The sequence below is a fragment of the Notechis scutatus genome, chromosome 2, assembly GCF_049901735.1.
Source record: "Notechis scutatus isolate UNSWTSFEM ecotype Mainland chromosome 2, rNotScu1.2, whole genome shotgun sequence".
Classification (NCBI taxonomy): domain Eukaryota; kingdom Metazoa; phylum Chordata; class Lepidosauria; order Squamata; family Elapidae; genus Notechis; species Notechis scutatus.
In genome coordinates, this window is record NC_142010.1 from 12,989,812 (window position 1) to 13,017,617 (window position 27,806).

The window sequence follows — 27,806 nt, forward strand, 5'->3', positions numbered from 1 at the left end:
ATTCATTGTATTTAGAACCAAAGGGTGATTTAATTCTAAGTGCATATGCAGATGCTAGCTTTGCATCAGAAAGAGACACTAGAAAGTCGACTTCAGGAACAGCCATAATGCTGGGTAATACATTAATAGGCTGGAAGTCAATAAGACAACAGCATATAAGTTTGTCTACTATGGAGGCAGAATTCTCCTGTTTATCTTTGTTATGTACAGAATTAATAATGTATAAACAAATGTTAATTGATATAGGTATAACTGTAGATTATCCTATAATTATACATGAAGATAATCAGGCAGCAATTCAAATGGCCACAAATATTGGAGTAAAAACAAGGAGCAAGCATACAGATCTAAGATACCTAAACGTGAGACAATCTGTAAGAAGTAAGATGATTCAGCTAGAGTACTGTATGTCGGAGGACAATTTAGCTGATAATTTTACTAAAGCCCAAGGTGCCAGTAAGCACCAGGAAAGTTGTGAAAAATATGGGATAAGATTGTAAAGATATTATATATTTATTTCACCCAAAAGGGGAGTATGTTAGGTATAACATTGATACCAAATATGGTTTGGGTGAATAAATATATAAAACTTAGATATCATGGTTTAAGTGCTTATCACTTTAAGCACAATGCAGCAGGCAATTAGCCGATTAAGGGTGCGGTTAGAAGTTACAATATAAGGAAGCATTAGAAGCTGGAAAGCTTACTGCTGGCTCTGTCTGGCTGTAACTGTCTGTTACTGTAACTGTGTGCTGCTGCGACTAACTGTGATTACTGACTGTGAGTGCATGAGACTGAACTGTTATTGTTTGCTGTTTGCTGAATATCCAGCGTTTGTTTCTCTGGAGAGTGAAACCGGAGGAGGAGAAGATATCTTTATCGGCTGATAAAGATATTGCAAGGACTCTTAACTTGGACTATACTAGTGAGTCTTACTGGATGGAAATACTGTGAATGACTTAATGGACTGAATGACAATGCTTAAACTCTAACTGGATTAAAAACTATTTAAACTACAAACAGTGTTTGTGTTCAGTGTGTGTATACTCCGTGGCCCTTCCACTCTCGTTTTGGCTTCCTGGCTTGACTACTGCTGCAATACTCTGCTAGGGGTTAATTCCTCAAACCCTAACAGACCTTGTGGCTGCCCCATTTGGAGACTCAGCCATGGGGCGGAGGAGGACAATCGCTGAGATGCCCTGGGGAAGAATCCCGGCTTGTTGCCTGCTGGATCCTGGCCAGTTCCTCAGTTCCGCTTCGGAGGAGCCCAACGCTTCAGGCTGGAGAAGCTGAACCCAAGCGCCTCTGCACCTGTTGGGGGTTGGAGGAAGAAGCTGTGTGTGTGTGTGTGCAGGAAGAACTCAGAGGAAATCACAATTTTGAGGGGGAGGGGAAACACGAAAAGAGCCTTAGAAGTTCTGCTTTGACCAAGAGAGCCATGAGTCAGACTCCCACCAGAGGCTGCCTGGATCTGGGGCCCTATATGAGACTATAAGAAAGGGCTAAAAAAAATGGCTATGCATATGTCAATTTTGGGCTTGACAGGCTGCCCCCCTCATTTGAAAAGAAACCCCTGCAACGGCATAGAATACACAAAGATTGAAAGTTGGTTAAACACAATAATACAGCGATTTAACCTCCTCTGCCACTGCAGGATCCGCTATTGGCTTGTAGATATTTTTCATGGAATTTTTCCACCAGTCTACACTATCCAGCTATTTCCCCAAGTTGCTTGTGAAATAGGATAGCCTTTCCAATAAATTAGATATTGTAACTTCCCTCTGAAAATCCCAGAGTCCCAAGATTTTCTTAACCTCATAATGTTCATGCCCCGCAATGAGCAAAGGCTTCGGAGCTGCACTTTCTGCTGGCGTCAATGAGGAAGTTACAAATGGCTTTAACAAACTACTATGAAAAACCGGTTCTGAAGGGGGAGAATTTGGGTCTTTTGAGTGACATTTGTCCAACCCTCCATCAGTTTGTTTTCTGGGCAATCCAAGGTCTCCTCGGGAGTCGTAAAGGGCCCCTTCAGCCACTTCCAGTGGGTCAGAGGAACAAGGGGCTGCCCCACCTGGAGACTCAGCCATGGGGCAGAGGAGGAGAGTCCCTGAGCTGCCCTGGTGAAGAATCCAGGTTTGTTGCCTGCTGGATCCTGGCCAGTTGCTCAGTTTCGCTTCGGAGGAGCCCAAAGCTTCAGGCTGGGGAAGCTGAACCGAAGCGCCTCTGCAGCTGATGAGGGTTGGAGGAAGAAGCTCTGTGTGTGTGTGTGTGTGTGTGTGTGTGTGTGTGTGTGTGAAGGGATTGGAGTGGCAGAGAGAACTCAGAGAAAATCACAATATTTGGGGGAAGAGAAGCATGAAAGGAGCCCAGAGGGTCTGCCCGAGTCAGGCGAGAGCTGGACACCGCACAGAGGCTGCCTGGATCTGGGCTGACTTTGTGCGACCGACTGGTTGTGTCCAGATACACAACTGGGGGGCAGATGTGGACTCTGCCCCCTCCTTCATCTGCAGGGGGGACCCGGCTCTGGCCTGCTGAGGCTGGTGCTGGACCAGGGGGGAGTTTGACCCCTCCAGCCCCCCATCCCTGGAAAGGATCCAGGCCTCCTCTGGACCCCCAAAGCTTTTCACACAGAATCCGGAATTCAGGATCTGTTTAACCCGCCTTTGCTTAACTCACTGGAACCCGAATCTCCCCCAAAGACTGAAAAAAAAATGTTTTCTATGGATGTAGTGAAAGATGAGCACAAGGAACAGAATCTCTGCTTTTTTGGATTATTGGGGGAGAGAGATTTCCAGACTGTAATGGTTAAAAGGCTGAAATCCTTTAGTGGGGGATATGGGATTACTGAAGTCCCCAGAATTTCTATTAAAATTCCAGGTTATTTTATAAATTATAAATTTATTCCTTGGTTTAATATACTCTCCATCCATCCATCCTTCCTCCCTTCTTAAATAATACTGAAATCTTTTACCAGGAAGAAAATCTGCTCAGATCCTCTTACAAATATCTGTGGAAATGGATTTTTTCTTCTCCTTTGGGCAAAATATTTCCCCTCCAGAAGAAGGAAGTTCACCTCAGAGGGTGGATTCTTAGGACGGAGTCCCAGGGCTGATTTCTCTCCCCGTGAATAAAATCTCCTTCCTCCCACGATCCTCCCACTCAAAGCTTCGAGTTCCCTGGCAGGAATGGAGAATCTGGATCTTTCATAACACAAAATGTTTGTGAGGTTTATTGCGCTTCTCTCCTATTCTCTATTCTATTCTTATTCTATTCCCCCACCTGGAGGCTCAGCCATGGGGCGGAGGAGGACAATCCCTGAAGAATCGAGGTTTGTTGCCTGCTGGATCCTGGCCAGTTCCTCAGTTCCGCTTCGGAGGAGCCCAAAGCTTCAGGCTGGGGAAGCGGAACCGAAGCGCCTCTGCAGCTGATGAGGTTGGAGGAAGAAGCTCTGTGTGTGTGTGTGTGTGTGTGTGTGTGTGTGAGAGAGAGAGAGATTTAGGAGGGGGGACTGAGGGGAGGGTCCTTTGTCCTCCGGCTGAGAATTGGGGAGGGGGCCGAGGAAGAGCCGCTGCTCAGACGGGGAACCTGCCTGAATTCTGGGCTTGGGCCGGAGAAGCGGGGATCGGGGGTCTCGGCTGGGCTCTGGGTGGGGGGAAACTCCACTTGCGACCCTTCCTGGAGGGGAAGAGCGACCGGAGTCCCCCTCCTGCCCTGGGGATCTTCTCCCTCGCTCACTTGGGATCCCAGAAGCAGATCCCGGAGTGAGGCAGCGTCTCCAGGGATCGCCCCTCAGCTGACAGAAGCCCGGAGAAGGGGGATCCCCCTGGGAGGGGAAATGGGATCGTCTGAAGCCTCCGAGGAGGATCCGACCTGGAAGGGATCAGGAGGGATTTCCAGAAGAGGCTGGACGGCCGTTTGTCCGGAGTGGGATAAGGCCTCCTGCCTCGGCCAGGGGGTCAGGCTAGAAGATCTCTAAGGTCTCTTTGAGCCTCCCTCTCCCTCTCGAACCTCCCCCCACCGAAGCCCTCCGCCACCCCAGCCCCTCCTGCATGGAACCGGCAAGAAAGACCCCAAGACTGCAAGGATCCCCCTCCCACTTTCTCCGCTTCTCTCTCTGCGCCGAACTATCTCCTGCATCAGCTGCAGTCAAGGGAGACTCTGCCCGGAGACCGATGACGCTGCAAGAAGGGAGGATTCTCATTGGTCCTCCCGCTCTTTCCGGACGCTCCCAGTTCCGAAGTGAGGGGCAAACTCCGCCTTCCCCAGTTCAGACCCTCCGATTCCTCCTGGGGGGCCGGGAGCCTCCGCGTCCTTCTCGCCTCTCTTTGCGGGCGCTTGTGGGGCGGCATCCATGGCTTTGGCTGGGCTCCCCCTGGTGCTGCTGGTGGGGGCGCTGGGCCGGATCCCCGGAAGCGAAGGGGGGAAGGAGACCCCCGGTAAGGAGGGGGCTGGGCGGGGGAGGAGGGGCTGGGAAGGACCCCCGGAGGGGGAAGGAAGCTGGTGGGTCCCCAGAGCCTCCAAGAGCCTCGATCTCTGCGTGGTCTCCTTCCCCTTCCCTACCCGTATTGCTCCCCCAGGAGGAGGGAGAGGGGCCCTGTTAAGCCTGGATTCCCCAACGGGTGTTAAGAAAAACAAACTAAACAGAACATACAGCGAAGTCAGATAGGAAGACAGGTAAATGTGTGAGATAAGTTTTCTAGTTAACACGCAGTAAAAAATACAGATACGCTTGCCCTTCCGGTTTGCTAGCTTTCGGCGGCGGCAGGGATTTGCCACTGTGAGATCCCTGCTGCGTTCACTGCCAAGTTTCCCCCGATCCATTTGGATCTGGGGGATACAGCTGCCCGTAGAGGCAGCGGAAGATAGGGGGATCCGGCAAGGGGTTTGGGGTGCCGCAAACCCCCTCCCCAGCCGGCTAAACTCCCTTTTCCCGAGGCGGAGGAACGGCGGTCAGCAATGGCCGCCACGAAGAAAGCTGCAGCCGGGTAAGCAAGAGCAGGAGGGAGAGAGCTGAAAGAGAAGTGAAAGTTGCTTCTGGCTGGGACAAGACGGGAGAAAGTTATTTGGAACCTTGAAAGCTGTTAGGTATCTATTGTTCCTTGCGAGAGTTACAAGCTGCGAATACCCTAAAGCAGTGATCCCCAACCTTTTAGACGCCGCGCCCGGTACCGGCATCAGCTGGGCGCCGCGACCCGGTACCAGCATCAGCTGGGCACCGCCATCTTTTTTGATGAAAAGTGCTTCCGGTGACCTCATCGGAAGCACGTTTTCATCAAAGAAAGATGGCGGCGCTAACTTTCGTGAGCTTTTCCGGGTAGAAATGGCTTTCTACCCGGAAAAGCTCACCGGAAGCACTTTTTCATCAAAAAAAGATGGCGGCGCCCAACAAGCCAGCGGCCCGGTAGGAGTTGTTACGCGGACCAGTACCGGTCCACGGACCGGTGGTTGGGGACCCCTGCCCTAAAGGGAAAAGTTTTTTTTTCTTTGTTCGACTCTCCTTCCTAAAGTGACACCGGGAAAAAAAAATCTTTTTGGTTGTGAGTGGGAAGGGAGAGTGAAAAAAAAAATCTGAGCAAAATTTGAAAATAAGGAGAAGATTGCCTAGAATTGCAAAGAGTTTAAAAACTTCCAAAAATATATTTGAAAAGGATTTGTGATTACTTTAACCCCAGAAAGAGAAAGTCAAGAAGAAGAAGGTATCTAAAAGAAACAGTCTGTTTGGATTGTTTGGTGATTTTGGAACCTTTGGAAATTATTTCTGATTAAATCATCTGGGTGGTTGTTTGGAAAAACTTTTTCTCTACACAATGGCATCATCTATGGATGAATTGGAACTTATATATCAAAAATTTGAAAGAGAAAAACAAGGAGGTGAAGATGGACTTGGCACTATTTTCCAATATTTAGAAATGGCGGTTTATATTTATGTGAAGCAGAATGAGGATGATGGGGATAAAGAAGAAGGAGAAGCCATCTTTGATGAGAAAAGGACTTTGATTGGAGAAGGGAAAAAGCGGAGGTCTTTAAGATCTGGAAAAACAGCCCAAAAAGAGAAGAATAAGGTGGAAAAGGGACATTATGTTAAGAAACAACAGAAAGGGGGAAAGCAGAATAAAAGGGAGGTGGGGAGACAAGGGGTTAAAGAGGACAAGGAGAAGAAGAAGCAAGGGAGAAAGGATGGTGGGGAGCAAGATATTAAGAAGCAAAAGTTTTTCAGGGATAATGGATAAGTCTTATTAATAGGATTCTAGAAGGTACATAAGATTGCATTTTTATATCTGTATTTAGAAGTAATTATAGAAAATTAGAAATATGTAGTTTAAAATGTGATAAAATATTTAACATAAACAAGTGAAATTTTTGTTTTAAAAAAGGGAGTATTGTAATGAAATATGATCTAAGATTGTGATGTGCGGGGGGGGGGGTAATAATCGTGGAAAGCATAAGTGTTCCCACAAAGGCACGACATTCAATTGAAATGGATAAAATGTTTAAGATATAAATGATTGTTAATATTAATAATTAGAATATGGTATATTAGCAAACCTTTTGTGAAATGAGATTTGAAGTAGAAGGAGGAGGAACATTTCAATGAAATATTGAGCTATAATATGTGATGTGGGGGGGGGAATAATTTTGAAAAATAGGGCTCTCATAAAAGCATGTGATTTAATTGAAAAGTAATGAGTTAAATATCTAAGATATGAATGAATATCAATATTAATGAATAGATTTGTATTATTTTTGATAATATAGTATAATTTTAGAATGTACCAGACAGAATCCCAATGTTTTATATTAAGTACTATATTAAGTACTATAAATATAGGGGAAAAAGACAAAGGCATCATACTCCATATAGTGTATAGGAGAAGTACTTCTTTTTTTTTTAAAGAAGAAAAATAAATGATTGGCTGGAATAGAACAGACAAAGAATAATAAATATTACGATATGAATTGAGAGGAGATAAAAAAATGAAAATGAAATAAAATTGAGAAAATTTAAAGGAGAGGAGAAGTTATATAGAAAATTGAAAATGTTAAGAAGATATGAAATGGTATGTAAAATGAATATGAAATTGAACTTGTGTCTGTAGCAAGAGTTTTAACCCGGGACTAAGCAACTTTCAGAAAAGAGATTTTTTATACTTTTATGTTTTGTGTTTATGTGTATTTATGTATTGTTTGTCTTGAAAAATAAAACTTGTTTAAAAAAAAATACAGATACGCTTGTGCTATCAAAAATATAGTTTATTCCATTTAAGAATTATAGCATAGTCAAAATAAACGGTCCATTAGTCATATATCAATTTCAGTCAAGTCTTGTCGGGGATACTCTATTTGCAAAGTCCGTGTTGAATAGCCAATGTCAGTTCACTTACAATATATCAGTCCAATCTTTATCTTCTCTCCGTTGAGAAAATCAACACTCCTTTTTCTCTCGCTGTTCCAGCAACAACGCAGTCATCAATCCATCCAGTAATTAGGGATCAGTAAGCCAGAGAGAGCAAGCTGCAATTGCCTCGCTTCTTATATAGTGCTTTTACAACCACACCCTTAATTACATTCTTGCAGTTAAAGTTACACACACTTTAACTAACAAACCATGATACCTTATTTATTATTTTTACCCAAACCAGTTAGGGTAAACAATGTTATCCCTAGCATTCTCCCCTTTTGGGTAATAATAATAATATTACAATAATATAACCATTTACACCTTTAAATCATAATTGTGACAACTCTCTTTAAATTTTACAACGCCTTGAGCTTTTGTAAACTGGTCTGCAATATTTTCTTCCATCATGCAGTACTCTAGTTTAATTAGACCATTTTTAACAGATTCTCTAACATTTAAGTATCTTAAATCAGTATGCTTTGATCTAGTCTTTACAGCAATATTAGTAGCTAACTGTATAGCTGCCTGGTTGTCCTCGTACACAATAATAGAATCTTTAACAGTTATACCCATGTCTAATAATAACTGTTTGTACAGAATTAAGTCAGTGCATAGTAATGACAGACATGAAAATTCTGCTTCCATCGTTGACAAGCTAATATGCTGTTGTCTGATTGACCTCCACCCTATTAATGTCTTACCAAATAATATAGCCATCCCAGATGTTGATTTTCTAGTATTTATGTCAGTTGCAAAACTTGCATCTGCATAGGCACTAAGATTCAAATCACCTTTTGGCTCTAGATACAATGCATGATGCATTGTTCCTTTAAGATATCTTAAAATTCTCTTTAATGCTTGCCAATGACATTGATGTGGATCATTATTATATCGTGCCAGCTGATTAATACTATAAGATATATCTGGCCTTGACCAATTGCTTATATATGATAAGCTACCAATCAAAGATTGATATATGGTCTTATCAAATTTGGGACTTTGAGCATCAATTTTGCAAATTTCCTGATTCATTGGAGTCTTTGCAGGCTTACAGAGTTCCATTTTATACAATTTAATTAATTGGCAAATTTTATCCTCTTGAGATATCTTAAATCCTTTTGTGGTTTTATTAATTGTCAATCCTAGATACTTTTTAATTTCACCTAAATGCTTTAATTTTATCCTTTTGGCTAATAATGAAATAATCTCAGTAGCTTCATTATTGGTCTTAGTAATCAAAGCAATATCATCTGTAAATAATAACAATAATGACACCGTTCCATTATTTTCTCTTTTAAACATACATGGATCTGCTAAACCAGATTTAAACCCTATATTGTTTAATTCTTTCACAATATATTGGTTCCATTCATAGCCAGATTATTTCAATCCATATAAACTCTTCTTGAGTTTTCAACAATCATTGCTATTTACTTTATTATCATTTATACCAACTGGTTTTTTCAAATATATTGTATGCTGCAATGGTGCATGTAGATATGCAGTTTCTACATCTAAATGGTTAACTATATAATTCTTCTTAGCTGCCCATACTAAAGCTGCTCTTAAAGTTGTAGCCTTAAGATTTAGTGCAAATACCTCATCATAATCAAATATATTTTGGTTAAATCCTTGTGCTACTAACCTAGCCTTATAAGTTACTTTCCCATTATTTCCAGTCTTCACTTTGAATATCCATTTGCACCCAATGGATTTTTCTCCTGGAGGTAATTTGGTTTCTTCATAAACCTTCATTTCCTTTAATGAATTTAACTCTTTTTCCATTGCCTTTTGCCAATTCTCCTGATCCTTAGCAGGATACATCTTAAGTTCATCTATGCTAGTAGGAACTTTATTTACTTGGCAAACAATACTGGCCTGATACCTATCAGGTGGTTTGGTTATACGTGTTGCACGTCTAGGTATAACAGGACTTACAGGTGGACTTTCCTTTATTTCCTGTTCTTGACTATCTATCTCTTCTTGATCAATTATTTCCTCTTGATCTGATTCTATTTGCTCTTCATGGACTTTTTCTTTAATTGGACTTTTCTTATAACTAGTGTTTTCTTTCTGCCTCTTGTAGGGTTCTATAATAACATCATTATCTGAATCCTGCTCTAATCTATTCCATCCTATATGTTCTAGGAATTGTGCACTAGCACTGCAGTATACTTTAGATGTACCTGGTTCCCAGAATCTATAAGATCTATGGTTTGCTTGATATCCAACAAAAATTAATCTTTTAGCTCTATGTTGTCCTTTGTGCCTGAGTTGTGTAGGGATATGCACCCATGCTGGTGCACCAAATGTGTGAATATAACACAAATCAGGTTTCCTACCATGCCACAGAGTGAATGGTAATTCACCTGTTGTTGAATTAACAACATTGTTTAATATGTGATTCCACACATTATAGCTTCTCCCCACAAATTGTCAGGTAATCCAGAATCAGATAACATTGTCCTTCCCATTGATTGCAGTGTTTGGCCTCGTCTCTCTATAAATGCATTATGTTGAGGCCTATATGGTGCAGACTTTTTATGTTGAATACCTGCCATTCTAAGTCTATTCTGGAATTTATTATTTGTAAATTCTGCACCATTATCTGTTATAAGAGTTACTAATTTTATTTTAGTTTTCCTCTCTGCAAATTTTAACCAATTAAAGAAATTTGTATACGTTTCAGTTTTTCTCTTCATTAAAAAACAGAAACCATACCTAGAATAGTGGTCCATTATGCTTAATATGTATCTAGCACCACCTACACTTGGCTTTTTAGGACCTATTATATCGGCAAATACTACCTCTAAAGGCTCTTTGGTAGTAAATCCATCAATTCTATTTGCCGGTATAACTTTGCTTTTGTTTTGATTACAAGCAGAACATTGCAAATACTTATTACAAGGTTTCAAACTTATTCCTTTAGATAGTTGAACAGTTCTCTTAATCATTTTAAAATTTAAATGACCTAGCCGTTGGTGTAACAAGTGAATACATTCATTATGAGGTTTCTTATTATCATAAACCGTGTTAGCCACCTCTAAACCATTATCATTTAACACATATAAGTCACCTCTTAAAGATGCAGTAATTTTCTTACCTTCTTTTTCAATTAAACAAGTATCTCCCCTAAAGGTAACTATGTATCCTAATTTAACCAACGTTCTAACAGAAAGCAAATTAAATTTAAGTTGAGGTACATATAACATTTTTATGTTCTCCTTTATACTAGAACAATGAGCTATACCTTCACCTTTTGCCTTCATTTTCCATCCGTTTGCCAATGAGATATGCTGTGAACTCATGGACATTTTTACAAATTTTTTGTTATCATTTGTAATACAGTGGGACGCACCACTGTCAACCACCCATAAATTATTTTTTACAACTCCATTACTATACATTGCTAACTCATAATTCTTATTTCTTCTTTGTTGGCTTCCAGCATTCTGGCTTGCATTCTGGCGCTTTGGTTTCTTACAAAATCTTGCCAAATGTCTTCTCCCTCCACAATTAAAACACTTTTTAATTGCGTATGCAGTAGGAGATTCATTATTTTCCTTTTGAGGTTGCTCCCTCCTTAACTGATCTCTTTCAAGCCTTCTTCTGGCCTCTTCAATCAATCTGCCAGTGATATCAGTTAAAGTTAGGCTTTCTTTAGGCAATATTTCAAGGGAAGTTACGTAGTCATCAAAACTTTCGTCTAATGAAGATAGAATTATGTAGACCTGGTGTAGTTCAGAGAAAATTAACTCCTTCTCATGAAGTTCTTGAAAAATGCTTTTCATAGTATTCAAATGACTCAGCATATCACCATTCTTTTGGAGATACATGCAAAAAAGCTTCCGTGTTAGATTTATGTGAGCACCAACGTTATCTCGGACATAAATCCTCCTCAGTTTTTGCCAACACCCAACAGCTGTTTGCTCTCCTCGTATATGAACAAGTTGCTGATCAGATAGTGTTAGTCCTATGACGCAAAGAGCTTGTTCATTTTTCTGTTTAAAGTTTTCTATCTTTTGACTATCTTCCTCATCTTCAGAATCCCATTCCTCTACGTTTGGTGGGTTTTCTATTATGTTCCAAAGACCTTCTCTTCATAGAAGTAGACTACATTTCATAGACCATGAAACATAGTTTGTTCCAGGGAAAAAAAAGGAAAAAAGAGAAAAAGACTTTGTTTAATTTTAATTATATAGGATAATAAATAATATTTGAAAAACACAGCTGTCTGTTTACTGTAACGTGTAACAACACAAAATCTCACTTTTTTACATAAACCTGTTTTTATCCCAGTTAAACTGACTTTGCAGTCTCTCTGGGCCCATAACCAGTGTTAAGCCTGGATTCCCCAACGGGTGTTAAGGAAAACAAACTAAACAGAACGTGCAGCGAAGTCAGATAGGAAGACAGGTAAATGTGTGAGATAAGTATTCTAGTTAACACGCAGTAAAAATACAGATACGCTTGTGCTACCAAAAATATATTTTATTCCATTTAAGAATTATAGCATAGTCAAAATAAACGGTCCATTAGTCATATATCAATTTCAGTCAAGTCTTGTCGGGGATACTCTATTTGCAAAGTCCGTGTTGAATAGCCAATGTCAGTTCACTTACAATATATCAGTCCAATCTTTATCTTCTCTCCGTTGAGAAAACCAACACTCCTTTTTCTCTCCCCGTTCCAGCAACAACGCAGTCATCAATCCATCCAGTAATTAGGGATCAGTAAGCCAGAGAGAGCGAGCTGCAATTGCCTCACTTCTTATATAGTGCTTTTATAACCACACCCTTAATTACATTCTTGCAGTTAAAGTTACACACACTTTAACTAACAAACCATGATACCTTATTTATTATTTTTACCCAAACCAGTTAGGGTAAACAATGTTATCCCTAACAGGCCCCTCCCTTGTTTCCCGGTTGTAGCCGAGGTGGGGGTCGCGGCAGGGCCCCTCTCGCCCCCCCCCCATTGTCTGGGTCGGAGTGGGCTGCCTGGAAAGAGGCAGGGAAGGAAAAGCGAAAGCGAAAGAGGGAAACTGAGGCATTTTCAGCCCTGAAGCCCCAGAAGGAAAAAGAGCCAAAGAATTTTGGCTTCTGCAGAAACTTCGCTTTTTCTTCTGAATCTCAGATTTGAGGCTTTGGAGGTCAGGCAAGAGGGGAGCTTCGGTCCCTTCTGGGGGAGGCTCTGAATTTGGGGAGGGGACCAAGAAGCTTCTGCCTGCCCTCCCCCCACCCGGAAGGGATGTAGGGGGGGTTCCTGAAGGATTCTCCTCCCTTCCCCCTTTCTTCCCCCCACTCTGCCTCCCCCTGAGAGTGAGAGAGTCCCCCCTCCCTCCTCCAGGGGCGTCTCCCATCAGTCTCTCAAAAGAAGATCCCCTCCACCCTCCCCTCTTCCTGGTGGGACCCTCCTCCTCCTCCTCCTCCTCTACTGGCGGCTGGGAGCGATGGGCCCTGGAGTCCCTCCTGACGGCCTTCCTCCTCCTCCTCCTCCTCTTCCTCCTCCTCCCCCTGGCAGCCCATTTCCTCTACCAGGCGAAGCACGACTGCCGCTTCCTCAACGGGACGCAGCGGGTGCGGTTCCTGGATCGGTACTTCTACGACCGGCAGGAACACATCCGCTTCGACAGCGACGTCGAGAAGTTTGTGGCCGTCACGGCATTGGGGCAGCCGAGTGCGGACAAGTGGAACAGCGATAAGCAGTGGATGCAGTACAAGAAGGCCGCTGTGGATCGTTTCTGCCGACACCACTACGGGGTATACAACTATGAAGCGGCCAAGAGGGAGGAGCAGCTGATCGGCCGGAAAGGTGAGTCCTGGGGAGGGGTCTCTTCTTCCCTGGGAGGGGGAAGCCGGGACCCCCCTTCCCTTTCCTGGCATCCACTGGGGATTCTCCTCCCGGGTGACGGTTCCGCCTCCTTCTTCCTTCTGCCCTCTCAGAGCTCTGGAATCTCCCTCTTCTCCCCCGGATCTGAACTCTCCTCCTGTCCGGGATCTGGGATCCCTTTGATCCCCCCAGGAAATCCACCTAAATCTATGATTTTCTTCTTTGGGGGGGAGGGGAATCCAGCCAGGTCTCTCTCTCTCTCCCTCCCTCCTGCTCAATACAGGGAGTCCTCCGCTTAAAACAGTTCACTTAGTGACCGTTTGAAGTCACAAGGGCAGTGAAAGCAATGACTTCTGACCCTGTTTCACACTTATGACCATTGCAGCCTCCCCAGGGTCCCCTGAGCCAAATCCAGGTGTTTGGCCACTGATTTGTACTTATGACGGTCACAGTGACCCGGGATCCTTGGAACTGCTTTTGCGACCTTCCACAGGGAAGCCAGGTTCACTTAACAACCGTCTTACTCATTTAAAAACTGCAGTGATTCACTTAATGTCTGTAGCAAGGAAGGTTGCAAGATGGGGCAAAATTCATGGAAGAAACACCTCACTTAACAACAGAGATTCTGGGCTCAATCTTGGTCGTAAATCGAGGATTTCCTGGATATTCATCTGTTTCTTTCTCTCCCTGATTCCTTTTTATCCTCTTCAGGAACCGCCTGTTTCCCTCCCTCTTTCCATCCAGAAGCCCCTCCCTCTCACTCTCTTATTTCTTGCAAAAAGTCCTTTATTTTTTAATCATTTAAATACACCTTTGCGAGGACAGTGTGGTTCCTAGTGTTTTACACTTTAAATCAATCCTGTCCATAATCACAAATACAACTTTCTAACATCACATCATTATCTATTGTCATATTTTCTTCTCCAAATTCTCATAAATTACTTCATATCAGCCTTTTTATTTTTGTTCATTTTCTATCTTCCTCAGTCATATATTCAACATGTTTATAGTTCAATCTACTGATTTTATAGCTAATCTAATCATATCATTTCATTTATCATTCAAAGTTTCACCTTAATTTATAGCTATCCCAAAATACACTTTCCATCTTATTTTCTTTTAGCCAATATTGTCATATTTACACCACTATATCCTCATTACCTTATACAAATATAACAGAATATAACAGATATAACAGAATATTTAATTCATTAAAACTTTCTCTATCTTCCTTAATCATATTTTCAACATGTTTACACTTCTCATTTTTAGATAAATACATTTTCCATGTTATTTTCTTTTAACCAATATTGTCATATCTACAGCAATATATCCTCATTACCTTATACAAATATCACAGATATAACAGAATATTTAATTGATTAATTCATTAAAAATTTCTCTATCTTCCTTGATCATATTTTCAACATGTTTACACCTCATTTTTAGAGAAATAAATTTTCCATCTTATTATCTTTTAGCCAATATTGTCAAACTTATAGCAATATATCTTCATTACCTTATACAAGTAGATAATAGAATATTTCATGAAAGATATACTAATCATTCTTCTGTTCAGCATGTTTACAGTTTCATACCATTCATTAAGCATTCAAAATTTCATCTTAATTTATATTATCTCCTATTATGTCCCCACATTATTACACTTGCCACTGTTGCATCCATTTTATTTTCTATATATTCCCTTCCCTCTAACGTCTCATTTTTACTCAAATAACTTTTCTTTTAGCCAATAATACCAAATTTGTAACATTATAACCTCATTACCTTTATATATATATATATATATATATATATATATATATATATATATATATATATATATATATATATATATATATATATATATTTTGTTTTCTTAAGTTTTCGCGGGTACTCACATGTATGGTGTTCGGCTTGGTTGGGTATTTTCCCACGTCATTGTAGTTCTTTTAAAGTTGTAGCAACGTTTCAGCAGAATCTCATCTGCCATCATCAGGCTTCTGTATTGTGTCCGTCTGTGGGTCAGACTTTTACAGTGGTTTCAGATTTAAATTTGGGGCAGCCTATTGCTGTGCCAGAATGGTTTTAACCCTGGCCACTATGGAAAACCCTAGCCACAGAGTCATCAGAGAAGCCATAGAGATTGAAAAAAGACCAGAAAGCATGAACAGAAGAGATGATTCCACCAGGCTGTCAATCATTTGGAAGCCTGCACTCACAAACAAAAAAATCTCCACACCACAAGCCAGGCAAACACCTGGGCACAAACAGATCCCCCCTGATACCTCCAGCTCAAACACACCCCAACCAGGCACCCAGATGAAACCCAGCTTCCTAACTAATGATAGCCGTCCATTTACCCGAAGCCAAGCTGCACTAAAGGCCTCCATTAAAGTAACACAATGCTGCCAGCCAATCAAGATACAAAAAGAGCCAAAAAACAGACAGAAGATATCAGAAACACCCATCAAGCAGAACACAGCAAACTCCGAGACCAATAAACACAGACCAAGACTCCCAACCAATCAGGATGAAGAAAAAACCATTCTGGCACAGCAATAGGCTGCCCCAAATTTAAATCTGAAACCACTGTAAAGTCTGACCCACAGACGGACACAATACAGAAGCCTGATGATGGCAGATGAGATTCTGCTGAAACGTTGCTACAACTTTAAAAGAACTACAATGACGTGGGAAAATACCCGAACCAAGCCGAACACCATATATATATATATATATATATATATGGATCTTTGGTTATTCGGGTTTTCTCCCCATAAGATTGGAAGTATCTAGAGCAACGTTTCGATGAAGTCTCATTCATCATCTTCAGGCTTCTGTCTTCAGCTCTGTGCTTCTCAGAGTGATGTGAGCTTGCAGCTGCTTCTTCCTTTTAACTGCTAGTGGGGTGTGACTTGATTGGTTGGGGGCTTGGCTGTGTTCTGATTGGGTGGGGTGTGTTCTCATTGGTTGGGGGTTTGGCTGTGTTCTGATTGGTTGGGGGTTGGCCATGTTCTGATTGGCTGGAGGTGTGTTCTGTTCAGGTGGGGGCTTGGTTGTGCTCAGGTTGGTCTTAGTTACTGGGGATTTGAGCTGGTGAGCTGTGATCTTGCTGTTTGGCTTGAGTTTGTGGTCGTGCTGCATCTTCATGGTGGGGTCAGTTCTCTTCATGTATGGCTCAGGGGGGTTGAAGTGGGTAGTGATGCAGCTGCAGTGCGGCTTCTGGTCTGTGGTCGTGTCTCATCTTCTGTGTGGGTGTGAGTCTGCTTTTTTACGTGGAAGTGTGGTGGTGGCATCTTGTGTGGCCCTCGTGGGTGTGGGTCTGGTGTCATTCATCATGTTAGGTACTGTCTGTTCATGAGGGCGGGTTTCCAAATGGCTGGTAAGCGGGAGGTGTCATCTCTTTTATTCATGCTGTGTGGGCGTTTTCTATCTCTATGGCTTCTCTGATTATTCTGTTGTTGAAGTGTTCGGTTTTGGCGATAGTTCTGGTATTTTTAAAGTCAATCTCATGTCCTGTGGCTTTGAGGTGTTGGACCAGGGAAGAGGTCGGTTCTTCTTTTTGATCGAGTTCTTATGTTCTTCAATGCGTGCACTTATTCTCCTGTTAGTTTGTCCAATCAAGTTTGTCCAATTAGTTTGTCCAATTGGACATTGACGTGGGAAAATACCCGAACCAAGCCGAACACCATATATATATACTGTATACTGTACCATATATATATACTGTAAAAGTCTGACTCACAGACGGACACAATACAGAAGCCTGATGATGGCAGATGAGATTCTGCTGAAACGTTGCTACAACTTTAAAAGAACTACAATGACGTGGGAAAATACCCGAACCAAGCCGAACACCATACATGTAAGTACCCATGAAAACTTAAGAAAACATATATATATATATATATATATATATATATATATATATATATATATATATATATATATATATATATATATAAAATATATTTTTCTGTCTTCTGCACAGTAGTAGATTTTAAGCTGTGCAGATGCAGATAGATAAACTGAACAAGACGTCCATAACAAAGTACGTTTATTGGTTCATCAGGTATCCTCATAAATCACATTTGTGATGAAGTTCTTCTTTAATGACCAATCCTTTGCATATCTGCCTTGTTATAAAAGATGGTTATCTCCTAACCCATCTCCTAGCGATAGAAAGCAACTGCCATGAGTTAGGGAGTTCAGGCAAAAGTGAGGAAAACTCCCCCAACCCATCAAGGGTCAATTTAGTGACCAATCAGGATTGCAGATGTCATGTGATATGGACTACATTTCCCAGGGTACCTTAACTACATTTACCATGATGCATTCCCTTAAGGGGACAGCTCACAATTGCTACCTAACTATCCAATTCCCATACACTGGCTGGACAGCATATATAATTCATTAAAAATATTATACTACTACATGGTTATATCTATTCTCTGTCAGGCTCCATAAAACATTTCTTTTCATATTTTACCCCCTAATCATTTAGATCTTACATAAGCATTTCTCTATCTTAATTAATCTATTATAAGTTCTTATTTTCATATCTATTACATTTAAATAATTCCTTCTTATTCTAATTCTTAATCCCATCTCCTCAAAATCTATTATACATGTTTTACTACAAATATACCTCATCATGTAGAGTCTCCCTCTTTTCCACTTATTTTTTTAAAAAAATTTCTATTTTGTTCCTTTCTTTTTTTTTTAAACAAAGTTTTTATTTTTTACAACAAACATACAAACAAAACATAAAAACATAAAACCCTCTTTCAATTATATACATACAGTGTGTCAGTTGGTTACAATCTTTTGTCCTATCCTGTTTTTACCATTACTCACAAGTTATATAAATTCTCACCTTATCGATCTAGCTTATGCTTATATAATATCAATTATGAAACATTCATTTGACTATTTTTCCATCATTTTATATGAGATATTCTAATTTTCATTATGATTAATCTTATACATTTATACTGTATTCTGTATCAATCTGTTGACTTTTATTGTAAGGCTTACTAATCTATTTCTTTACCATGTCTTTTTATCTAACCATTGATAAAATAAATCCCACATCATATAACATGGTTTATCCTCTTGTTCTCTAATTTCAAATGTCAATTTACTCATTTCGGCACAGTCCATGATTTTCTTAATAATTTCCTCCTGCATAGGTATTTTTTCATTTTTCCAATTCTTAGCAAATACAATTCTAGCCGCTGTTAAAACATTGACAATCAAATATTTCAATTCTTTACAATATATTTCCGGTATAATTCCCAATAAAAATATCTCAGGTTTAAAGTCTATGTGCTGTTTTGTCATTTTTTCCAACCATGTGTGGATTGTAGTTCAATATCTTTTTGCATCCGAGCATGTCCACCACATGTGGTAATATGAACCAGGTATCTGATGACATTTCCAACATTTATCCAATTTTTTCTTGAACATCCTGGCAATTCTCGTCCGGGTAAGTGCCACCTGTAAAACATCTTATAGAAATTTTCTTTATATGCAGTTGACATTGTCATTTTATAATTTTGAGACCACAATTTTTGCAATTTATCTAAGTCAATCCCATATCCGAATATTTCCACCATGCAATCATTGTTTCTTTTACTTGTTCTTCCTCTAATTTAAACTCTCGCAAATGTCCATAAAGTTTTTTGATTACTTTTTCATCAGTACCTGTCAAAATTTTATCTAAATCAGTCAACTTATCATAGATACCTTCTGTTTTAACATCTTTATCAAATCTAGATTGTATTTGCAAATATGAAAACCAATTCATTTTTACACCTTGTTCTTCCAACGCTTGCATAGATTTAAGTTCACCCTTTTCATTCAATATCTCACCATATCTGTTTGTTCCTTTTTATATATTATTGGATAGGAAAAAGCTTCAATAGTAGATAACCATCGTGGAATTTTTAAATAATATTGCTTTTTTATCTTCTCCCAGTTTAGAAACAATGCTTCTCGAATATAATCTCTTTGAAAATACCCCTGCGCTTTAGTTCCCTTATACCAGAGGAAGGTATGCCATCCTAACAGCAAGTCATGTCCTTCTAAATTCAAAAGTCTAGTATTCCTTAGTGTTATCCACTCCTTCACCCACATCAGACTCATCGCTTGGTAGTATAATTCCCAATTGGGCAAAGCAAATCCTCCTCTTATTCTTGCATCTTGTAGCAATTTAAGTTTTTTTCTGTACTGTATTTTAGCACTGTTTTGTTTAAATCTTCAAAAATTTCTTTCCCTAATCTGATTGGAATAGTCTGGAATAAGTATAAGATTCTAGGCAATACATTCATCTTAATTGTAGATATTCTCCCAATCAGTGATAATTGTAAATTTTCCCATTTTATCAAGTCTGTCGCAATCTTTTGTTTAAGTTTGAGATAATTGTCCTCCTTAAATGTGCTACATCTTGGTGTTATATGTATCCCTAAATACTTAACCTTGTTTGTGACCTGTATCCCCCAAACTTCCAATTCTTTCTTTCGTCTTACTAACATGTTCTTTGCTAAAATCTTTGTTTTATCTTTATTTATTTTCAAACCTGCTACTTTCTCATACTCTTCTATCTTTTCTATCAGTTTAGGTGCTGACTCCAATGGATCCTCTAATATAAATTCCAGGTCTTTTTTCCACTTCTAACTATTGTCTCTAAATCTTTCTTTTATATTAATTCATTGTTTCTTTGCTTGTTTATCATTTTCTATCATCCTTTGGCTTTTTCCCTTAATCCTTCCTCCATTTACCCTCATTTTCTGATATTTTCTCTCCCACTTCTCAAAGTTTCCCCCCTCCCTCTTAGATCTCCACTGTGTATCTCCGTAACCATTTCATTTATCAGCATTCCAGTCTCAATATCCCCCCTCTTATTTATTATATCCATCATTAATATCTCATATTCAGCTTGTTTTTTCTTGTTTTATTTGTTGTTCCTTTTGATCCATTTCACTGCTTTCTCTTTCTTCTAACTCTTCCCCGTCTTTGTCCTTTCTTCTTCTTCTTCTTCTTCTTCTTCTTCTTCTTCTTCTTCTTCTTCTTCTTCTTCTTCTTCTTCTTCTTCTTCTTCTTCTTCTTCTTCCTCCTCCTCCTCCTCCTCCTCCTCCTCCTCCTCCTCCTCCTCTTCTTCTTCTTCTTCTTGTTCTTCTTGTTCTTCTTGTTCTTCTTCTTGTTCTTCTTCTTCTTCTTGTTCTTCTTCTTCTTCTTGTTCTTCTTGTTCTTGTTCTTCTTCTTGTTCTTCTTCTTCTTGTTCTTCTTCTTCTTGTTCTTCTTGTTCTTGTTCTTGTTCTTGTTCTTCTTCTTCTTCTTCTTCTTCTTCTTCTTCTTCTTCTCTTCTTCTTCTTCTTCTTCTTCTTCTTCTTCTTCTTCTTCTTCTTCTTCTTCTTCTTCTTCTTCTTCTTCTTCTTCTTCTTCTTCTGTCACCATTTCTGATTTTTCCTCCATATTCTGTGTTCTGTCTCACCTTTTTTCTTTCTCAAAAGATGAAAGAGCACAAACTCACACAAACACAGACAGGCAAGCTGGCTCGGACTTCACAAAGTTAATTCTTCGGAACTGATAATGTCCTTGGCATTCCAACACGCTCTGCCTACCAAGTCCGAACTGATAACAAGTAAAAAGCTACTCCCAGAAAACCACAAGCCAGACCACAAAAATCACTCCCAAAGAAAACCTGAAGTAAGACCAAACTTTGTCCCATACAAAGTTCCAGCCGACAACACACCCACTTTTATCCCCTGTGGGATGTGGCTCAATGACTTAGCTCACTCTCTGACCCTCCCACGCCTCCTACGTTGCTGCTCACATTTCTCCCTACGACGCTGCTTAGGATCAAGCCAACATTCTTCCTCTTGACTCCCTGTCAGGGTCTGCTCCGATATGCCTTCCTCCTGGTTAATCTCAGGCTGTTTCTCTTGGTTATCTGATGGAACCTGAGGCATTATCAGGGAGGAAGGCATTGCCAGAGAGGAAGGTCCTGTGGAGGAAGGCATTCCCAGTTCCTCCTAATCTTCCGAGTCCTCTTCCTCTAACAGCACAGGCTCGGGAATTGGAGCCACAACAATTCTGTATATTCAGTTCCCAATTCTGGAGATTCTCCTGGACTCCCAAAGAGCAGGTGGCAGTGACGGCTAGGAGAGGGTCTGTAAGTCTTTGGGTTAGTTGGCCACTTTGGCAAATAAATTTAACTAAATCATACTAAACCTCCTCCCCCTGCCCAGCCCCTCCTTACCGGGGTCTCCTTCCCCCTTCGCTTCCGGGGATCCGGCCCAGCGCCCCACCAGCAGCACCAGGGGAGCCCAGCCAAAGCCATGGATGCTGCCCCACAAGCGCCCCCCAAAGAGAGGCGAGAAGGATGCGGAGGCTCCCGGCCCCCAGGAGGAATCGGAGGGTCTGAACTGGGGAAGGCGGAGTTTTCCCTTCACTTCGGAACTGGGAGGTCCAGAAAGAGCAGGAGGACCAATGAAAATCCTCCCTTCTTGAAGCGTCATCGGTCTCCGGGCAGAGCCTCCCTTGACTGCAGCCGATGCAGGAGATAGTTCGGCGCAGAGAGAGAAGCGGAGAAAGTGGGAGGGGGATCCTTGCAGTATTGGGGGGCTGCATTCATCTCGGGGGTCTTTCTTGCCGGTTCCATGCAGGAGGGGCTGGGGTGGCGGAGGGCTTCGGTGGGGAGGTTCGAGAGGGAGAGGGAGGCTGGAAGGGACCTTAGAGATCTTCTAGTCTGACCCCCTGGCTGAGGCAGGAGCCCTTATCCCACTCCGGACAAACGGCCGCCCAGCCTCTTCTGGAAATCCCGCCTGATCCCTTCCAGGTCGGATCCCCCTCGGAGGCTTCAGACGATCCCATTTTCCCTCCCAGGGGGATCCACCTTCTCCGGGCTTCTGTCAGCAGAGGGGCGATCCCTGGAGACGCTGCCCCACTCCGGGATCTGCTTCTGGGATCCCAAGTGAGCGAGGGAGAAGATCCCCAGGGCAGGAGGGGGACTCCGGTCGCTCTTCCCCTCCAGGAAGGGTCGCAAGTGGAGTTTCCCCCACCCAGACCCCAGCCAAGACCCCCGATCCCCGCTTCTCTCCCGGCCCAAGCCCAGAATTCAGGCAGGTTACCCGTCTGAGCAGCGGCTCTTCCTCGGCCCCCTCCCCAATTCTCAGCCGGAGGACAAAGGACCCTCCCCGCAGTTTGCCCCCCTGGAAATCTCTCTCTCTCACACACACACACACATACACACACACCACACAGAGCTTCTTCCTCCAATCCCCATCAGCTGCAGAGGCGCTTCGGTTTCACTTCTCCAGCCTGAAGCTTTGGGCTCCTCCGAAGCGGAACTGGGGAACTGGCCAGGATCCAGCAGGCAACAAACCTGGATTCTTCAGGGATTGTCCTCCTCCGCCCCATGGCTGAGTCTCCAGGTGGGGGAATAGTATAAGAATAGAATATAAAATAGGAGAGAAGCTCAATAAACCTCACAAACATTTTATGTGACGAAAGATCCAGATTCTCCATTCCTGTCAGGGAACTCGAAGCTTTGAGTGGGAGGATCGTGGGAGGAAGGAGATTTTATTCACGGGGAGAGAAATCAGCCCTGGGACTCCGTCCTAAGAATCCACCCTCTGAGGTGAACTTCCTTCTTCTGGAGGGGAAATATTTTGCCCAAAGGAGAAGAAAAAATCCATTTCCACAGATATTTGTAAGAGGATCCGAGCAGATTTTCTTCCTGGTAAAAGATTTCAGTATTATTTAAGAAGGGAGGAAGGATGGATGGATGGAGAGTATATGAAACGAAGGAATAAATTTATGATTTATAAAATAACCTGGAATTTTAATAGAAATTCTGGGGACTTCAGTAATCCCATTTCCCCCACTAAAGGATTTCAGCCTTTTAACCATTTCAGTCTGGAAATCTCTCTCCCCCAATCATCCAAAAAAGCAGAGATTCTGTTTCTTGTGCTCATCTTTCACTACATACATACAAACCATTTTTTTCTACTCTTTGGGAGAGATTCGGGTTCCAGTGAGTTAAGCAAAGGCGGGTTAAACAGATCCTGAATTCCGGATTCTGTGTGAAAAGCTCTGGGGGTCCAGAAGAGGCCTGGATCCTTTTCAGGGATGGGGGGCTGGAGGGGTCAAACTCACCCCTGGTCCAGGACCAGCCTCAGCAGGCCAGTGCCGGGTCCCCCCTGCAGCTGAAGGAGGCGGCAGAGTCCACATCTGCCCCCCAGTTGTGTATCTGGACACAACCGGTGGCTTGCACAAAATCAGCCGAGATCCAGGCAGCCTCTGTGGGGTGTCCAGCTCTCGCCTGACCCAGGCAGAACCTCCAGGCTCCTTTCATGCTTCCCTTCCCCCAAATATTGTGATTTTCTCTGATTTCCCTCTGCCACTCCCATCCCTTCACACACACACACAAACACACACACACACACACACACACACACACACACACAGAGTCTCTTTCTCCAACCCCCATCAGCTGCAGAGGCGCTTCGGTTCCGCTTCCCCAGCCTGAAGCTTTGGGCTCCTCCGAAGCGGAACTGAGCAACTGGCCAGGATCCAGCAGGCAACAAACCTGGATTCTTCACCAGGGCAGCTCAGGGACTGTCCTCCTCTGCCCCATGGCTGAGCCTCCAGGTGGAGCAGCCCCTTGTTCCTCTGACCCACTGGAAGTGGCTGAAGGGGCCCTTTACGACTCCCAGGGAGACCTTGGATTTCCCAGAAAACAAACTGATGGAGGGTTGGACAAATGTCACTCAAAAGACCCAAATTCTCCCCCTTCAGAACCGGTTTTTCATAGTAGTTTGTTAAAGCCATTTGTAAACTTCCTCATTGAGGCCAGCAGAAAGTGCAGCTCCGAAGCCTTTGCTCATTGCGGGCATGAACCTTATGAGGTTAAGAAAATCTTGGGACTCTTGGATTTTCAGAGGGAAGTTACAATATCTAATTTATTGGAAAGGCTATCCTATTTCACAAGCAACTTGGGGAAATAGCTGGATAGTGTAGACTGGTGGAAAAATTCCATGAAAATATTTACAAGCCCATAGCGCAGGGGTCCCCAACCGCCGGTCCGCGGACCGGTACCGGGCCGCGGAACAAGCCTTACCGGGCCGCTGGTTGCTGGGCGCCGCCATCTTTTTTTGGAAAGCTCACCGGAAGCGCTGTTTCGTCATAAAAGATGGCGGCGCTAGGCTTGGTGAGCTTTTCCGGTAGAAAGCCATTTCTACCCAAAAGCTCACCAGAAGCGCTGGCGCCGTTTTTTATGACGAAACAGCGCTTCCGTGACGCCACCGAAGCGCTGTTTCGTCATAAAAGATGGCGGCGCCAGTTGACGCCGGTACCGGGCCGCGGCGCCCAGCTGATGTCGGAACCGGGCCGCGGCGTCGAAAAGGTTGGGGATCCCTGCCATAGCGGATCCTGCGGTGGCAGAGGAGGTTAAATTGCTGTATTGTATTATTGTGTTTAACCTACTTTCAATCTTTGTGTATTCTATGTCGTTGCAGGGGTTTCTTTTCAAATGAGGGGGGCAGCCTGTCAAGCCCAAAATTGACATATGCATATCCATTTTATTTAGCCCTATCATATATTCCCTTTTTTTCCTTTCTCTTTGCTGGTTATAGGGGGGAGGGTTTCGGGCTTGCCACATTCCTAAGGTGGGAGGAATGGAGATAGTTAGGATTGTTTAGGCTAGGAAGTTCTCCTTCACGTGGGAACGAAAGCTGACCCTGCTGAGGCCTTGAGGTGGAGATTGATGACACCGGTGATTTACTTCTATTGAGGAATGTGACTTTTGGGGCTTGTTTCTAATTTCCAATATTACGTGGTGTAATTCGGGTTGTGTCAGATCCAGAATTACAATGGATGTTGCCAATTTGATGCTTTTGTAAATAAAAGAAATTATTTTGGAAGAATGACTTTGCTCTTTTCTTTTAAATGGATTTCATCACTTGGAAACCTGACAGAAGGATTATATTAGCTTTTTTGGCTGCTGCTGCACACAGGTGACTTATGTTGAAGTCATCATCCATTCGGCTCCCAAGATCCCTCTCACTGTTTTTGAGCCAGATTTCCTGTAATCTGTTTTAACTGCCCAGGTGTAAAATCTTATTTTTCTCCACATTAAGTTTCATTTTGTTGGATTCAACCTTGTCTCATTTGGATCAGAAAGGCAGACTATCCACACACCTACAAATCTACAGAGACATGGTAGGTCAGTGGTTAGAAGGCTGTAGTACAGAGGCTGATTGTCCACAGCCAGGAGTTCGATCCTGACCGGCTCATGGTTGATTCGTCCTTTCATCCTTCTGAGGTCGCTGACTTTGTAAACTGCTCAGAGAATGTGGCAAAGCGTTGTGGAGTGGTATATAACTCTAAGTGGAATTGCTGTTGCTATGTGGTTTCTCCTGAGCATGGATCCTTTTATGACAAGATGACCATTCTGAGCAAAAATCTTTCCACACTCCATGCATTTATGTGGCTTCTCTCCTGTGTGGATCATCTTATGGGAAATAAGAGTACTTCTTATTTAATTAATTAATCAATAGGATTACATCTCCATCAAAGGGGAAACTGCCGGGGACCCTCCTGGCTCTGGGCTGAACCCAGGGGTGGGATTCAAATTTCTTAACAACTGGTTAGGTGGGCGTGACTTTGTGGTCATGTGATTGGCTGGGCGTGGCTTGGTCATGTGACTGGCTGGGTGTGGCTTGGTGGTCACATGACTGGCTGGGTGTGGCTTGGTGGTCACGTGACTGGCTGGGCGTGGCTTGGTGGTCATGTGACTGGCTGGGTGTGGCTTGGTGGTGACGTGACTGGCTGGGTGTGGCTTGGTGGTCATGTGACTGGCTGGGCCGACATGGGTTAACTTCTGTACATCCTGGAACTGCGCCGGCGGTGGGGAGTTGGCTTTGGCGGCAGCAGCAAAAGTCAAAAGGGAAGCAGGGGGGGAGGGGAGGAGAGCAACGGGAGAGAAAGGTGAGCAACGAAGTGGTGCAAAGAGCACAGCAAAGCCATAGATTGGTCAGCAGTGGGGCAGGGAAAGGAGTGCACAGCGCAGAAAGCAAGAGGGGGGGAAGCAGCTCCTGGGCAGCAGAGAAGCAGCCCAGTTGAATCCTGTTTCTCTCTGCTGTCCAGAAGTCACTTCCCGAAGTGAGGGGGACTTGGAGCAACAGGTGAGAGAAGCAGCCGCTGATCTGGCTGGAGGCAACAGGAGCCTCTCCACATGTTGCCCCGGTGAAAGCCAAGTGGGGTGGGGGAGGCAACCGGCAGCGGGGGCAAAACAAAAGAATACCTTATGCCACCAGACTCAAAATTCTGGACCTAGAAAACCTAGAGCTACGCCACCTTCGGTCCAATCTAAGTATAGTGCATAAAATCATACACTGCAATGTCCTGCCTGTCAATGAATATTTCAGCTTCAACCATAACAACACAAGAGCAAACAATAGATACAAACTCAAGGTTAACTGCACCAAACTTGATTGCGGGAAATACGACTTCAGCCACAGAGTGGTCAATGTCTGGAATACTCTACCTGACTTTGTGGTTCCTTCCCCAAACCCCAAAAACTTTAACCTTAGACTGTCTACTATTGACCTCACCCCTTTCCTAAGAGGCCTGTAGGGGGCGTGCATAAGCGCACCAAAATGCCTACTGTCCCTGTCCTATTGTTTCTTTTCTTTTCTTTTTCTTATATGTATCCATGTATTCATAACTATGTTTTTTCTTATACCTACTATCTTGTAAGCAATTGACAAAAATAAACAAACAAACAAACAAACAAACAAACAAACAGGGCCCCCAGATCCAGGCAGCCTCTGGTGGGAGTCTGACTCATGGCTCTCCTGGTCAAAGCAGAACTTCTAAGGCTCTTTTCGTGTTTCCCCTCCCCTGCAAAATTTCCTCTGAGTTCTTCCTGCACGCACACACACACATGCACACACACACACTCACACACAGCTTCTTCCTCCAACCCCCATCAGCTGCAGAGGCCCTTGGGTTCCCCTTCCCCAGCCTGAAGCTTTGGGCTCCTCCGAAGCGGAACTGAGGAACTGGCCAGGATCCAGCAGGCAACAAGCCGGGATTCTTCCCCAGGGCAGCTCAGGGATTGTCCTCCTCCGCCCCCTGGCCGAGTCCCCAAATGGGGCAGCCACAAGGTCCTCTGGCCCACCGGAAGTGGCTGAAGGTTTCCGACAACCTGATGATAGTTCTCTAGTCTTTTCTCCAATCGGTTAAAGCAGATTGCAGAAATTAGTCCTTCATTTAGTGACCATTTAAAGTTACAATGGCAGTGAAAAAAGTGACTCTTTGCCTAATATTCCTTCTTTTTAAGATATTTTTTATTGAAGACCTTGGAGGTCTTCTAGTCCAACCCCCTGCCTAGGCAGGAAACTCTACACAACTTCAGACAAATGGTTGTCCAACATCTTTTTTAAAACTTCCAGTGTTGGAGCATTCACACTTTCTGGAGACAAATTGTTCCACTGATTAATTGTTCTCACTGTCAGAAAATTTCTCCTTAGTTCTTGGTTGCTACTCTCCTTGGTTACTTTCC

At 42.8% G+C, this 27,806-nt stretch overlaps 2 protein-coding genes across 3 annotated transcripts in view; both read left to right on the forward strand.

Annotated features, from left to right (window-relative positions):
* Nucleotides 1-27,806, forward strand: part of LOC113432426 (rano class II histocompatibility antigen, A beta chain-like) — a 404,516-nt gene that overhangs the window by 21,845 nt on the left and 354,865 nt on the right. The window contains exon 1 of one of the 2 annotated variants that reach the window (XM_087953536.1): nt 4,243-4,436. The exons of the other annotated variant lie outside the window; for it this stretch is intronic. Coding sequence (XP_087809662.1) covers nt 4,352-4,436 — 85 coding nt within the window. The 5' untranslated portion in view covers nt 4,243-4,351. Of the gene's footprint in view, nt 1-4,242; nt 4,437-27,806 lie in introns of those variants that run through there. 2 annotated transcript variants of the gene reach the window in all.
* Nucleotides 12,852-27,806, forward strand: part of LOC113431609 (ral guanine nucleotide dissociation stimulator-like 2) — a 40,102-nt gene continuing 25,147 nt past the window's right edge. The window contains exons 1-2 of the mRNA XM_087958837.1: nt 12,852-12,855; nt 12,923-13,213. Coding sequence (XP_087814963.1) covers nt 12,852-12,855; nt 12,923-13,213 — 295 coding nt within the window. The remainder of the gene's footprint in view (nt 12,856-12,922; nt 13,214-27,806) is intronic.